A 14,988-nucleotide genomic window follows, 5' to 3' on the forward strand; every position below is an offset into this window, starting at 1 on the left:
TACCAGCGCATTACGTAAGGTTGTGCTGTGTGTGTAGTTGTGTGAGGTGTATTACAGAGCATTATGTAGGGTTCTGCTGTGTGTGTAGTTGTCTGAGGTGTATTACAGAGCATTACCTAGGGTTCTGCTGTGTGTGTAGTTGTGTGAGGTGTATTACAGAGCATTACATAGGGTTCTGCTGTGTGTGTAGTTGTGTGAGGTGTATTACAGAGCATTACGTAGGGTTCTGCTGTGTGTGTAGTTGTGTGAGGTGTATTACGGAGCATTACGTAGGGTTCTGCTGTGTGTGTAGTTGTGTGAGGTGTATTACAGAGCATTACATAGGGTTCTGCTGTGTGTGTAGTTGTGTGAGGTGTATTACAGAGCATTACATAGGGTTGTGCTGTGTGTGTAGTTGTGTGAGGTGTATTACAGAGCATTACATAGGGTTCTGCTGTGTGTGTAGTTGTGTGAGGTGTATTACCAGAGCATTACGTAGGGTTCTGCTGTGTGTGTAGTTGTGTGAGGTGTATTACCAGAGCATTACGTAAGGTTGTGCTGTGTGTTTAGTTGTGTGAGGTGTATTACCAGAGCATTACGTAATGTTGTGCTGTGTGTGTAGTTGTGTGAGGTGTATTACCAGAGCATTACGTAAGGTTGTGCTGTGTGTGTAGTTGTGTGAGGTGTATTACCAGAGCATTACGTAAGGTTGTGCTGTGTGTGTAGTTGTCTGAGGTGTATTACCAGAGCATTATGTAGGGTTCTGCTGTGTGTGTAGTTATGTGAGGTGTATTACAGAGCATTACATAAGGTTCTGCTGTGTGTGTAGTTGTGTGAGGTGTATTACCAGAGCATTACTTAAGGTTGTGCTGTGTGTGTAGTTGTCTGAGGTGTATTACAGAGCATTACGTAGGGTTCTGCTGTGTGTGTAGTGGTGTGAGGTGTATTACAGAGCATTACGTAGGGTTCTGCTGTGTGTGTAGTTGTGTGAGGTGTATTAGAGAGCATTACATAGGGTTCTGCTGTGTGTGTAATTGTGTGAGGTGTATTACAGAGCATTACGTAGGGTTCTGCTGTGTGTGTAGTTGTGTGAGGTGTATTACAGAGCATTACGTAAGGTTGTGCTGTGTGTGTAGTTGTGTGAGGTGTATTACCAGAGCATTACGTAAGGTTGTGCTGTATGTGTAGTTGTCTGAGGTGTATTACAGAGCATTACGTAGGGTTCTGCTGTGTGTTTAGTTGTGTGAGGTGTATTACAGAGCATTACGTAGGGTTCTGCTGTGTGTGTAGTTGTGTGAGGTGTATTACAGAGCATTACGTAAGGTTGTGCTGTGTGTGTAGTTGTGTGAGGTGTATTACAGAGCATTACGTAGGGTTCTGCTGTGTGTGTAGTTGTCTGAGGTGTATTACAGAGCATTACGTAAGGTTCTCCTGTGTGTGTAGTTGTGTGAGGTGTATTACAGAGCATTACGTAGGGTTCTGCTGTGTGTTTAGTTGTGTGAGGTGTATTACAGAGCATTACGTAAGTTTGTGCTGTGTGTGTAGTTGTTTGAGGTGTATTACAGAGCATTACGTAGGGTTCTGCTGTGTGTGTAGTTGTGTGAGGTGTATTACAGAGCATTACGTAGGGTTCTGCTGTGTGTGTAGTTGTCTGAGGTGTATTACAGAGCATTACGTAGGGTTCTGCTGTGTGTGTAGTTGTGTGAGGTGTATTACAGAGCATTACATAGGGTTCTGCTGTGTGTGTAGTTGTCTGAGGTGTATTACAGAGCATTACGTAGGGTTCTGCTGTGTGTGTAGTTGTGTGAGGTGTATTACCAGAGCATTACGTAAGGTTGTATTACCAGAGCATTACGTAAGGTTGTGCTGTGTGTGTAGGTGTGTGAGGTGTATTACCAGAGCATTACGTAGGGTTCTGCTGTGTGTGTAGTTGTGTGAGGTGTATTACCAGAGCATTACGTAGGGTTCTGCTGTGTGTGTAGTTGTGTGAGGTGTATTACCAGAGCATTACGTAAGGTTGTGCTGTGTGTGTAGTTGTCTGAGGTGTATTACGGAGCATTACGTAGGGTTCTGCTGTGTGTGTAGTTGTGTGAGGTGTATTACAGAGCATTACATAGGGTTCTGCTGTGTGTGTAGTTGTGTGAGGTGTATTACCAGAGCATTACGTAGGGTTGTGCTGTGTGTGTAGTTGTCTGAGGTGTATTACATAGCATTACGTAAGGTTGTGCTGTGTGTGTAGTTGTGTGAGGTGTATTACCAGAGCATTACGTTGGGTTGTGCTGTGTGTGTAGTTGTGTGAGGTGTATTACAGAGCATTACGTAAGGTTGTGCTGTGTTTGTAGTTGTGTGAGGTGTATTACCAGAACATTACGTAAGGTTGTGCTGTGTGTGTAGTTATGTGAGGTGTATTACCAGAGCATTACGTAAAGTTGTGCTGTGTGTGTAGTTGTGTGAGGTGTATTACGGAGCATTATGTAGGGTTCTGCTGTGTGTGTAGTTGTCTGAGGTGTATTACAGAGCATTACGTAGGGTTCTGCTGTGTGTGTAGTTGTCTGAAGTGTATTACAGAGCATTACGTAGGGTTCTGCTGTGTGTTTAGTTGTGTGAGGTGTATTACCAGAACATTACGTAAGGTTGTGCTGTGTGTGTAGTTATGTGAGGTGTATTACCAGAGCATTACGTAAAGTTGTGCTGTGTGTGTAGTTGTGTGAGGTGTATTACAGAGCATTACGTAGGGTTCTGCTGTGTGTGTAGTTGTCTGAGGTGTATTACAGAGCATTACGTAGGGTTCTGCTGTGTGTGTAGTTGTCTGAGGTGTATTACAGAGCATTACGTAGGGTTCTGCTGTGTGTGTAGTTGTGTGAGGTGTATTACAGAGCATTACGTAAGGTTGTGCTGTGTGTGTTGTTGTGTGTGGTGTGGTGTATTACCAGATCATTATGAAGGGTTGTGCTTTGTATGTAGTTGTGTGTGGTGTGATGCATTACCAGAGCATTACATAGGGTTGTGCTGCTTGTGTATTTGTTCTTATTGGTTGAAAGGTACTTCCTACTAATTCTCATTGAAGCAACTATCAGCCAGTGAGCATTATTAAGAAGTACCTATAAGCTAGTGAGCATTAGTAGGAAGTACCTATCAGCCAGTAAACATTAGTAGGAAGTACCTATCAGCCAGTAAGCATTAGTAGGAAGTACCTATCAGCCAGTGAGCATTAGTAGGAAGTACCTATTAGCCAGTAAGCATTAGTAGGAAGTACCTATCAGCCAGTGAGCATTAGTAGGAAGTACCTATCAGCCAGTGAGCATTAGTAGGAATTACCTATCAGCCAGTGAGCATTAGTAGGAAGTACCTATTAGCCAGTGAGCATTAGTAGGAAGTACCTATTAGCCAGTGAGCATTAGTAGGAAGTACCTATCAGCCAGTGAGCATTAGTAGGAAGTACCTATTAGCCAGTGAGCATTAGTAGGAATATCTATTAGCCAGTGAGCATTAGTAGGAAGTACCTATCAGCCAGTGAGCATTATCAGGAAGTACCTATCAGTCAGTGAACATTATCAGGAAGTACCTATCAGTCAGTGAGCATTAGTAGGAAGTAACTATCAGCCAGTGAGCATTAGTACCTATCAGCCAGTGATCATTAGTAGGAATTACCTATCAGCCAGTGATCATTAGTAGGAAATGCCTATCAGTCAGTGAGCATTAGTAGGAAGTGCATATCAGACAATAAGCATTAGTAGGAAGTGCATATCAGACAATAAGCATTAGTAGGAAGTACCTATCAGCCAGTGAGCATTATCAGGTAGTACCTATCAGTCAGTGAGCATTAGTAGTGTTAGTATATGACTAGGTTACAAAATTATTATTTATTATTATCTTAGCAGTAACCATCAGAAAAGTGTTGGTGTACTTATTTCAGCAGTTGCCAACCAATAAAATGTATATACGTAACAATATATTTATTAAGATCAATATTTATTCCTTAATTCTAGATTAGTTATCTTTATTAACACCTTGAATTATATTTATGTAAAAACTAGATTATGAATCAATTATACACGCTTATTCTGTTACAATTTTCTGTACCAACCAGATCATAAAAATATATCTCTAAAATGTATAAATTTCAGCTTTTTCAGATTAATCCGTTCACCGTCATAAATAAAAGGTATTGCAATTATGGAAAAAGAAAAGTTAGGCCCAGTTTTGCTTTATAGAGACTGTGTTCCAAAGGCAGCAGTTGTCAGTCAGTCAAAATTCCAGCAAACCCCCTTTTCTCTCCTATGCACCAGGCTTTTATGTCAAGTCATACAGCCCACCTTTATTCTAATCATTGGTGAATATTCGGATACGCACTTATCGGTGATGAACATTTCATTGGCTTACTGGGAATCTATCGGCTAGATTACGAGTTTTGCGTTATGGGTGAAAAAGCAGCATTATGGCTCTTTTTCACTACCGCTAGTATTACAGGTCTTGTAGGTATTTCTGTACCGCACACTTTTTTGGCCGTAACGCAACGTAACTACCGCAGCTTTCAAAAAGTCCTGCAAGCCTTGTAGAATATGGTCTCCTTATCATACATATGTTTAGGGAGACCCTCGGACACGTCATGCACACACCTGTAACTCATTCCTACTGTGCACTAGTGGGATCAGTTTATTAACATATAGTTAAGCCGCAAAGGCTTCTGGGATGTCATTATACTTATTATAACAACATTATGTCTCTCTCTCTCTATAGGAGTCCAGTGTAGTCCTCTCCTCCGGCAGCTGACTCTGCGCCTGTTATTGCCGAGTGCGTCCTCCTGAAACACACACAATGCTTACACACTGATACACATACAATGCTTACACACTGATACACACGCAATGCTTACACACTGATACACACACACACAATGCTTACACACTGATACACACACAATGCTTACACACTGATACACACACACACACACAATACTTACACACTGATATACACACACACACACACACAATACTTACACACTGATACACACACAATACTTACACACTGATATACACACAATACTTATACACACAATACTTAGACACTGATACACACACCATGCTTACACACTGATACACATGCAATGCTTACACACTGATACACACAATGCTTACACACTGATACACACACAATGCTTACACACTGATACACACACAATGCTTACACACTGATACACACACAATGCTTACACACTGATACACACACACAATACTTACACACTGATACACACACACACAATACTTACACACTGATACACACACACAATACTTACACACTGATACACACACACACAATACTTACACACTGATACACACACACAATACTTACACACTGATATACACACAATACTTATACACACAATACTTAGACACTGATACACACACAATGCTTACACACTGATACACACGCAATGCTTACACACTGATACACACAATGCTTACACACTGATACACACAATGCTTACACACTAATACACACGCACACAGATACTGCTTGCACACTAATACATACATATTCACATAATACTGGTGATACACACAAAATGCTTGCACACTAATACACACGCACACAGATACTGCTTGCACACTAATACATACATATTCACATAATACTGGTGATACACACAAAATGCTTGCACACTAATACACACGCACACAATGCTTACACACTAATACACACACAATGCTTACACACTAATATACACACAATGCTTACACACTGATACACACACACACAATGCTTACACACTGATACACACACAATGCTTACACACTGATACACACACACACACACAATACTTACACACTGATATACACACACACACAATACTTACACACTGATACACACACACACAATACTTACACACTGATATACACACAATACTTATACACACAATACTTAGACACTGATACACACACAATGCTTACACACTGATACACATGCAATGCGTACACACTGATACACACAATGCTTACACACTGATACACACACAATGCTTACACACTGATACACACACAATGCTTACACACTGATACACACACAATGCTTACACACTGATACACACACACAATACTTACACACTGATATACACACACAATACTTACACACTGATACACACACACACACAATACTTACACACTGATACACACACACAATACTTACACACTGATATACACACAATACTTATACACACAATACTTAGACACTGATACACACACAATGCTTACACACTGATACACACGCAATGCTTACACACTGATACACACAATGCTTACACACTGATACACACAATGCTTACACACTAATACACACGCACACAGATACTGCTTGCACACTAATACATACATATTCACATAATACTGGTGATACACACAAAATGCTTGCACACTAATACACACGCACACAGATACTGCTTGCACACTAATACATACATATTCACATAATACTGGTGATACACACAAAATGCTTGCACACTAATACACACGCACACAGATACTGCTTGCACTAATACATACATATTCACATAATACTGGTGATACACATAAAATGCTTGTACAGTAATACACACGCACACACAATGCTTACACACTAATACACACACACACACACAGATACTGCTTGCACACTAATACATACATATTCACATAATACTGGTGATATACACAAAATGCTTGCACACTAATACACACACACACAGATACTGCTTGCACACTAATACACACACACACAGATACTGCTTGCACACTAATACACACACAGATACTGCTTGCACACTAATACACACACACACAGATACTGCTTGCACACTAATACACACACACACAGATACTGCTTGCACACTAATACACACACACACAGATACTGCTTGCACACTAATACACACACACACACACAGATACTGCTTGTACACTATTACACACACACACACAGATACTGCTTGTACACTAATACACACACACACAGATACTGCTTGTACACTAATACACACACACACACAGATACTGCTTGCACACTAATACACACACACACACAGATACTGCTTGCACACTAATACACACACACACACAGATACTGCTTGCACACTAATACACACACACACACACAGATACTGCTTGCACACTAATACACACACACACACATATACTGCTTGTACACTAATACACACACACACAGAGATACTGCTTGCACACTAATACACACACACACACAGATACTGCTTGCACACTAATACATACATATTCACATAATACTGGTGATACACACAAAATGCTTGCACACTAATACACACGCACACAGATACTGCTTGCACACTAATACATACATATTCACATAATACTGGTGATACACACAAAATGCTTGTACAGTAATACACACACACACAGATACTGCTTGCACACTAATACACACACACACACACACAGATACTGCTTGCACACTAATACACACACACACAGATACTGCTTGCACACTAATACATACATATTCACATAATACTGGTGATACACACAAAATGCTTGCACACTAATACACACGCACACACAGATACTGCTTGCACACTAATACACACACACACAGATACTGCTTGCACACTAATACACACGCACACACAGATACTGCTTGCACACTAATACACACACACACAGATACTGCTTGCACACTAATACATACATATTCACATAATACTGGTGATACACACAAAATGCTTGCACACTAATACACACGCACACACAGATACTGCTTGCACACTAATACACACGCACACAGATACTGCTTGCACACTAATACACACACACACAGAGATACTGCTTGCACACTAATACACACACACACAGAGATACTGCTTGCACACTAATACACACACACACACACAGATACTGCTTGCACACTAATACATACATATTCACATAATACTTGTGATACACACACAATGCTTGCACACTAATACACACGCACACAGATACTGCTTGCACACTAATACACACACACACACACACAGATACTGCTTGCACACTAATACATACACACACACAGATACTGCTTGCACACTAATACATACATATTCACATAATACTTGTGATACACACACAATGCTTGCACACTAATACACACGCACACAGATACTGCTTGCACACTAATACACACACACACAGATACTGCTTGCACACTAATACATTCATATTCACATAATACTTGTGATACACACACACAATGCTTGCACACTAATACACACGCACACACAGATACTGCTTGCACACTAATACACACGCACACACAGATACTGCTTGCACACTAATACACACGCACACACACAGATACTGCTTGCACACTAATATATACATATTCACATAATACTTGTGATACACACACAATGCTTGCACAGTAATACACACGCACACACAATGCTTACACACAAATACACAATGAATAAAGAATGTGATCTTCTTATGACTGATTTCTATGTATTTTTGTGAATGTATCTCAGTAAATGTAGGGGTAGTATCACCGTAAGGGGTTCACATTGTATGATGAGTACCTGGATGATGTCATGGTAGGGCGAGTTATGAATATGAAATTTAAGATAACTGATTGTGAATTGTTACATACATAAGGATTGGTAGATCTGAAACGTTGTACTTTTTCACTCTGCTGCAATAAACTGCATACTACTACAGTGCTGCTGTACTTTGTTACATTTTAGGAACATTTGGGCTTTTTAGTGTGAAGCCTAACAGCTTGCATGTACCTCCACACTGGTGCTAAAGGAACTGACACTACACTGATACACACAGATACACAATGCTTACACACTATACACACACAATGCTTACACACTAATATATACACACACAATGCTTACACACTAATATATACACACACAATGCTTAAACACTAATACACACACAATGCTTACACACTAATATATACACACACACACACAATGATTACACACTAATATATACACACACAATGGTTACACACTGATACACACACACAGACACACAATGCTTACACACTAATACACACAATGCTTACACACTAATACACACACACACACACACACAATGCTTACACACTAATACACACACACACACAATGATTACACACTGATACACACACAGACACACAATGCTTACACACTAATACACACACAATGCTTACACACTAATATATACACACACACACAATGATTACACACTAATATATATACACACACAATGCTTACACACTAATATATACACACACACAATGATTACACACTGATACACACACAGACACACAATGCTTACACACTAATACACACACACACACACAATGATTACACACTAATATATACACACACAATGCTTACACACTGATACACACACAATGCTTACACACTAATATATACACACACAATGCTTAAACACTAATACACACACAATGCTTACACACTAATATATACACACACAATGCTTACACACTAATATATACACACACAATGCTTACACACTAATATATACACACACACACAATGATTACACACTAATATATACACACACAATGCTTACACACTGATACACACACAATGCTTACACACTAATATATACACACACAATGCTTAAACACTAATACACACACAATGCTTACACACTAATATATACACACACAATGCTTAAACACTAATACACACACAATGCTTACACACTAATACATACACACACACACAATGATTACACACTAATATATACACACACAATGCTTAAACACTAATACACACACAATGCTTACACACTAATATATACACACACAATGCTTAAACACTAATACACACACAATGCTTACACACTAATATATACACACACAATGCTTAAACACTAATACACACACAATGCTTACACACTAATATATACACACACACACAATGATTACACACTAATATATACACACACAATGCTTACACACTAATACACACACACACAATGATTACACACTAATATATACACACACAATGCTTACACACTAATACACACACACACAATGATTACACACTAATATATACACACACACACAATGATTACACACTAATATATACACACACAATGGTTACACACTGATACACACACACAGACACACAATGCTTACACACTAATATATACACACACACACACAATGATTACACACTAATATATACACACACAATGCTTACACACTAATACACACACACACACAATGATTACACACTAATATATACACACACACACAATGATTACACACTAATATATACACACACAATGGTTACACACTGATACACACACACAGACACACAATGCTTACACACTAATATATACACACACACACACAATGATTACACACTAATATATACACACACAATGGTTACACACTGATACACACACACAGACACACAATGCTTACACACTAATACACACACAATGCTTACACACTAATATATACACACACACAATGATTATACACTAATACACACACAATGCTTACACACTAATATATACACACACACAATGATTACACACTAATATATACACACACAATGATTACACACTGATACACACACAGACACACAATGCTTACACACTAATACACACACTAATATATACACACACACACAATGATTACACACTAATACACACACAATGCTTACACACTAATATATACACACACAATGATTACACACTAATACACACACACTGCTTACACACTAACACACACACACACACACACAATGATTACACAATAACACACACACAATGCTTACACACTAACACACACACAATGCTTACACACTAATACACACACACACACAATGCTTACACACTAATATATACACACACACAATGATTACACACTAATACACACACAATGCTTACACACTAACACACACACACAATGATTACACAATAACACACACACACAATGCTTACACACTAATACACACACACAATGCTTACACACTAATATATACACACACAATGCTTACACACTAATACACACACACAATGCTTACACACTAATATATACACACACACAATGCTTAAACACTAATATATACACACACACAATGATTACACACTAATACACACACAATGCTTACACACTAATATATACACACACACAATGATTACACACTAATACACACACAATGCTTACACACTAACACACACACAATGCTTACACACTAATACACACACAATGCTTACACACTAATACACACACACACACACAATGATTACACACTAATACACACACAATGCTTACACACTAATATATACACACACACACAATGATTACACACTAATACACACACAATGCTTACACACTAACACACACACAATGCTTACACACTAATACACACACACACAATGCTTACACACTGATACACACACAATGCTTACACACTAATACACACAAAATGCTTACACCCCTCTGTCAATCTCCCTACGGATTATAGATTCAGGCATTATATTAAGTCACCCTGTGCCCATTATAGGTACAGGGTGCAAATCCAACAGTACTGGAGGGGTTAACTTCAGTTTTGAGTAACTGTATTGTCTAAGACAGTTGTTGTTAGCAGTTCTAGTTGTTGCACCAGTTTTTAAGCTTTTTAAGCAGTTTTAAGCAGTGGCTAGAAGCAAAATAAATAGCTGATTTAGACTTAAACTTGGACTGAATTATTTAGACGACATTTTTAAGATGAGGATGTAAAGAAAGAAAGGCACCGGCTGCACAAACAGGTCCAAAATAACGTTTATTTACATATAGTGACCCAGACAGACATGGACAGGACTGACAAGTCTGACGCGTTTCGCACCCTCTAGTGGCGCTTCATCAAAGACTTAATTTGCATTACACAACATCCATCTTTAAATAGGGCTAATAGTCGCCCTCATATTTGCCTGTACAAACATTTAATTTAAAAACAAACATTGATACAAATATACTACAGTATGTACAGAACAGTTCATAATCTGATGCTAAACATAGGAATCCAATTTGATATATGTACATGCACTGGGTTCGTTATTTGTGTCTCTGCTTCATACTCCTTAGTTCATTTAAGTACAACAATACATCGAAAGCAAATCATCACCTAGGACTGGCCCTATTCTCATAAATTTAATTAGATTTAATTTTTGTCATATTATTGCAAAAATAAATACAAAAATAACTATGGAAATACAAATAAGGAAGCTCACTCTACATAAGCTGCTTAAATGCAGTCTGCTTAATGCATAAAGTTAGTGTGAAAACACATACACTTACGTAATAAGCCCCACACAATTTATTCAAGTTAAAGTATTAATTCAAGTTGCCTAGATGATATGCCAGACCTTTCCAAAGACTCAGGGCTTAATTCATTAAACTCCTAGACAAAATAGCTGATGTCCCATTCCTTGTTGAGACCAAGAGGGGTCCTTGTTTTTAATTTAAAAATCCAGAACAATTCTTTCTTATCTAAAATTCTGGACTTATTTCTCCCTCTAATTGGCATCCTGGCTAGATCAATAGCTCTAATGGAGAAATGACCTATGTTGGTAAAATGTACACTGTTGAAGTGCTGAGCAACAGTTGAATCCCTATTATAATTCTTCACATCGTTAAAGTGCTCACGTGCTCTCGTACCCATTTGCCTAGTCGTTTTACCTACGTACTGGCAATGGAAAAACAAGCACTCCAACAGGTATACAACATAGGTAGTTCTGCAGTTTGCATAGAAGTCTATTTCATATGTACAATTGTCAATCGTTGAGTTAAATTCTTTTCTTGTATCTAACATGTCACAGGTAAGGCAACCCCTACTCCCACATTTATAATTGCCCTTTGCATTCAACCAAGATCTATTTGTTCTTGTTCGTCTCACCAAACTAGGTGCCAATTTATTTGCTAATGTAATAGGTTTTTTGGAGACAAACCTACACCATTTTATTACCTCCTTTAATACATCATCACCAGATAGTATAGACAAATTATTCTTTAAAATTCGTATAATTTCTGGGTACTGCCTGGTGTATTCTGTAGAGAACAGTATATCTCCTTGCTGAACCCCCTTTCTCTTCTGTATATGAGGGCGTGTCGGTTCATGTGAGTGACCTATTTTCGTTCGAACTGACTGTAGTATTTTAGGGTCATACCCCCTAGCTTCCAGTCTTTTACACAAATCAGAAGATTGTTCCATGTACATATTAATGTCCCTGGTGTTTCTCCTTAACCTAATGAACTGTCCCCTTGGTATGGCTTGGATAAGGTGGCGTGGATGACAAGACTCAGCGTGAAGTATAGTGTTACCAGCGCTTGGTTTCCTAAATGTACAATATATAATTCTCTTGTTCTCCACGTCACCCTCCAACGTCACATCAAGGAAGTCCACCTTTGAACTATTGTAAATGCCTACAAATTTTAATCTCATATCATTGTTATTAATGTATGTCATGAATTTTTCAAAAATGTCATTATTAAGCGGTCCACGGACTATTAAAATCACATCATCGATAAATCTCTTGTAAAGGAGAGTGTCTGCGGCGAATGGATTACAAATGTCATAGACATAGTTAAGTTCCCACAGACCTACATATAGGTTTGCGAATGATGGTGCATATTTTGCACCCATAGCCGTCCTGCAGCATTGCAAAAAAAATACTTTGTCAAAAAGAAAAAAATTGTGTGTAAGAAGAAATTCCAAAGCAGCACAAATGAAAGTGACAATGTCTGTGGTGTAACTGGTGAATTTGTTTAAAAAGTATCTAACTGCTGAAATACCCATGGTGTGGGGAATAACCGTGTACAGAGATACGATATCCGCAACCATCCAAGTGTGCCCCTCAGACCAAGAAATCCCATCCAGACAGCTTAACAAGTGTTGAGAGTCCCTCAGGTAGGAATACAATCCTTTTACCAATGGTTGGAGAACATCATCCATCCACTCAGACAATGGCTCCAAAAGTGAGCCAATGCCAGAGACTATAGGCCTACCAGGGGGATTCATAGGGTCCTTGTGGATCTTTGGTAAATAGTGAAAGACAGTGGAGGGCAGCATAGCCCAGAACGACCATAATAATTAAGGCCCTTAGGAGTGTGCTGCTGTGAAGGTTGCAACAATGTTGCATTAGTGAGGGTGGGGTTTAGCTTACCTTTAAGTAGTCAGCTCCCAAGGCCCAAACCCTCTTTTCCAGCTCGTCTTCACAGCGTCAGGATCATCTGTCAGGAGTCCTGTGGAAGAAGATGTCGGAATTAGATGAGCTGGTGATCGATGAGTTTGACTCTGGAGAAGATGTGGTGCAGCCTTCCCCCCCTCGCCCGGTGAGTCGTACCCCGGGGCCTAGCCTGTATCCTGAAGTTAGGGTTGTCTCTCCCTCCCCTCCTTTAATCCCCCTTTCTGTAGAGGTGGGTCCCCAAATAGCAGAGGAGGTTGTGGTAGGGGAACAGGGCCCTGTTCTGGGCGGGGGGGGAGGCCGTATCTGCTCCGGTCGTTCTTACCGGGGAGGCGGTCTCCACGGCGGTAGAGCTGCTCCAATCTTTGGCAGCGGTGCTTTCCGGCGGGGGGCCGGCATCCCAGGGAGGCCCCCCGGCTTCAGTTTGCGCGCCGGCGTCCACGCGGTCCTCCATGGCCCCTTCAGAGCCCGTCTCTTCCGGTTTTGCCGCTTCCGGTGACGTCACTTCCGGTGACGTCACGTCCGGAAGCGCCATTCCGGACACAAGAGGCAAGCGGGCAGCATCGTCTTCTCCGCCGGGGTACGCAGGTAAGAGAGGGGTACCCCGGGGGGGGGCGACGCCCGCGGGGGGTGCGCAGCGAGGCTCAAATACTCAGCGCCCGCGAAGGGACACTGATTTGGCGGCCATTGAAAGGGGTAGAAGGTTGCATGAGGGATCTCATGAGCAGGCCGCAAGCCTGACCGGGGGTATGTTAGCACTTGACGGTGCTCCGATTGGGGCAACTAGTGTGTCTGAGGGGCAAGTGGTTTCTGAAGGGCAAGG

General features: G+C 40.1%; 1 protein-coding gene across 1 annotated transcript in view; it reads left to right on the plus strand.

Annotated features, from left to right (window-relative positions):
- Positions 1-6,684, plus strand: part of LOC128636767 (calpain-1 catalytic subunit-like) — a 95,131-nt gene extending 88,447 nt beyond the window's left edge. The window contains exon 14 of the mRNA XM_053689747.1: positions 4,720-6,684. Coding sequence (XP_053545722.1) covers positions 4,720-4,732 — 13 coding nt within the window. The 3' untranslated portion in view covers positions 4,733-6,684. The remainder of the gene's footprint in view (positions 1-4,719) is intronic.
- The last annotated feature ends 8,304 nt before the right edge of the window (positions 6,685-14,988 follow it).

This window comes from Bombina bombina, chromosome 7 (genome assembly GCF_027579735.1).
Source record: "Bombina bombina isolate aBomBom1 chromosome 7, aBomBom1.pri, whole genome shotgun sequence".
Classification (NCBI taxonomy): domain Eukaryota; kingdom Metazoa; phylum Chordata; class Amphibia; order Anura; family Bombinatoridae; genus Bombina; species Bombina bombina.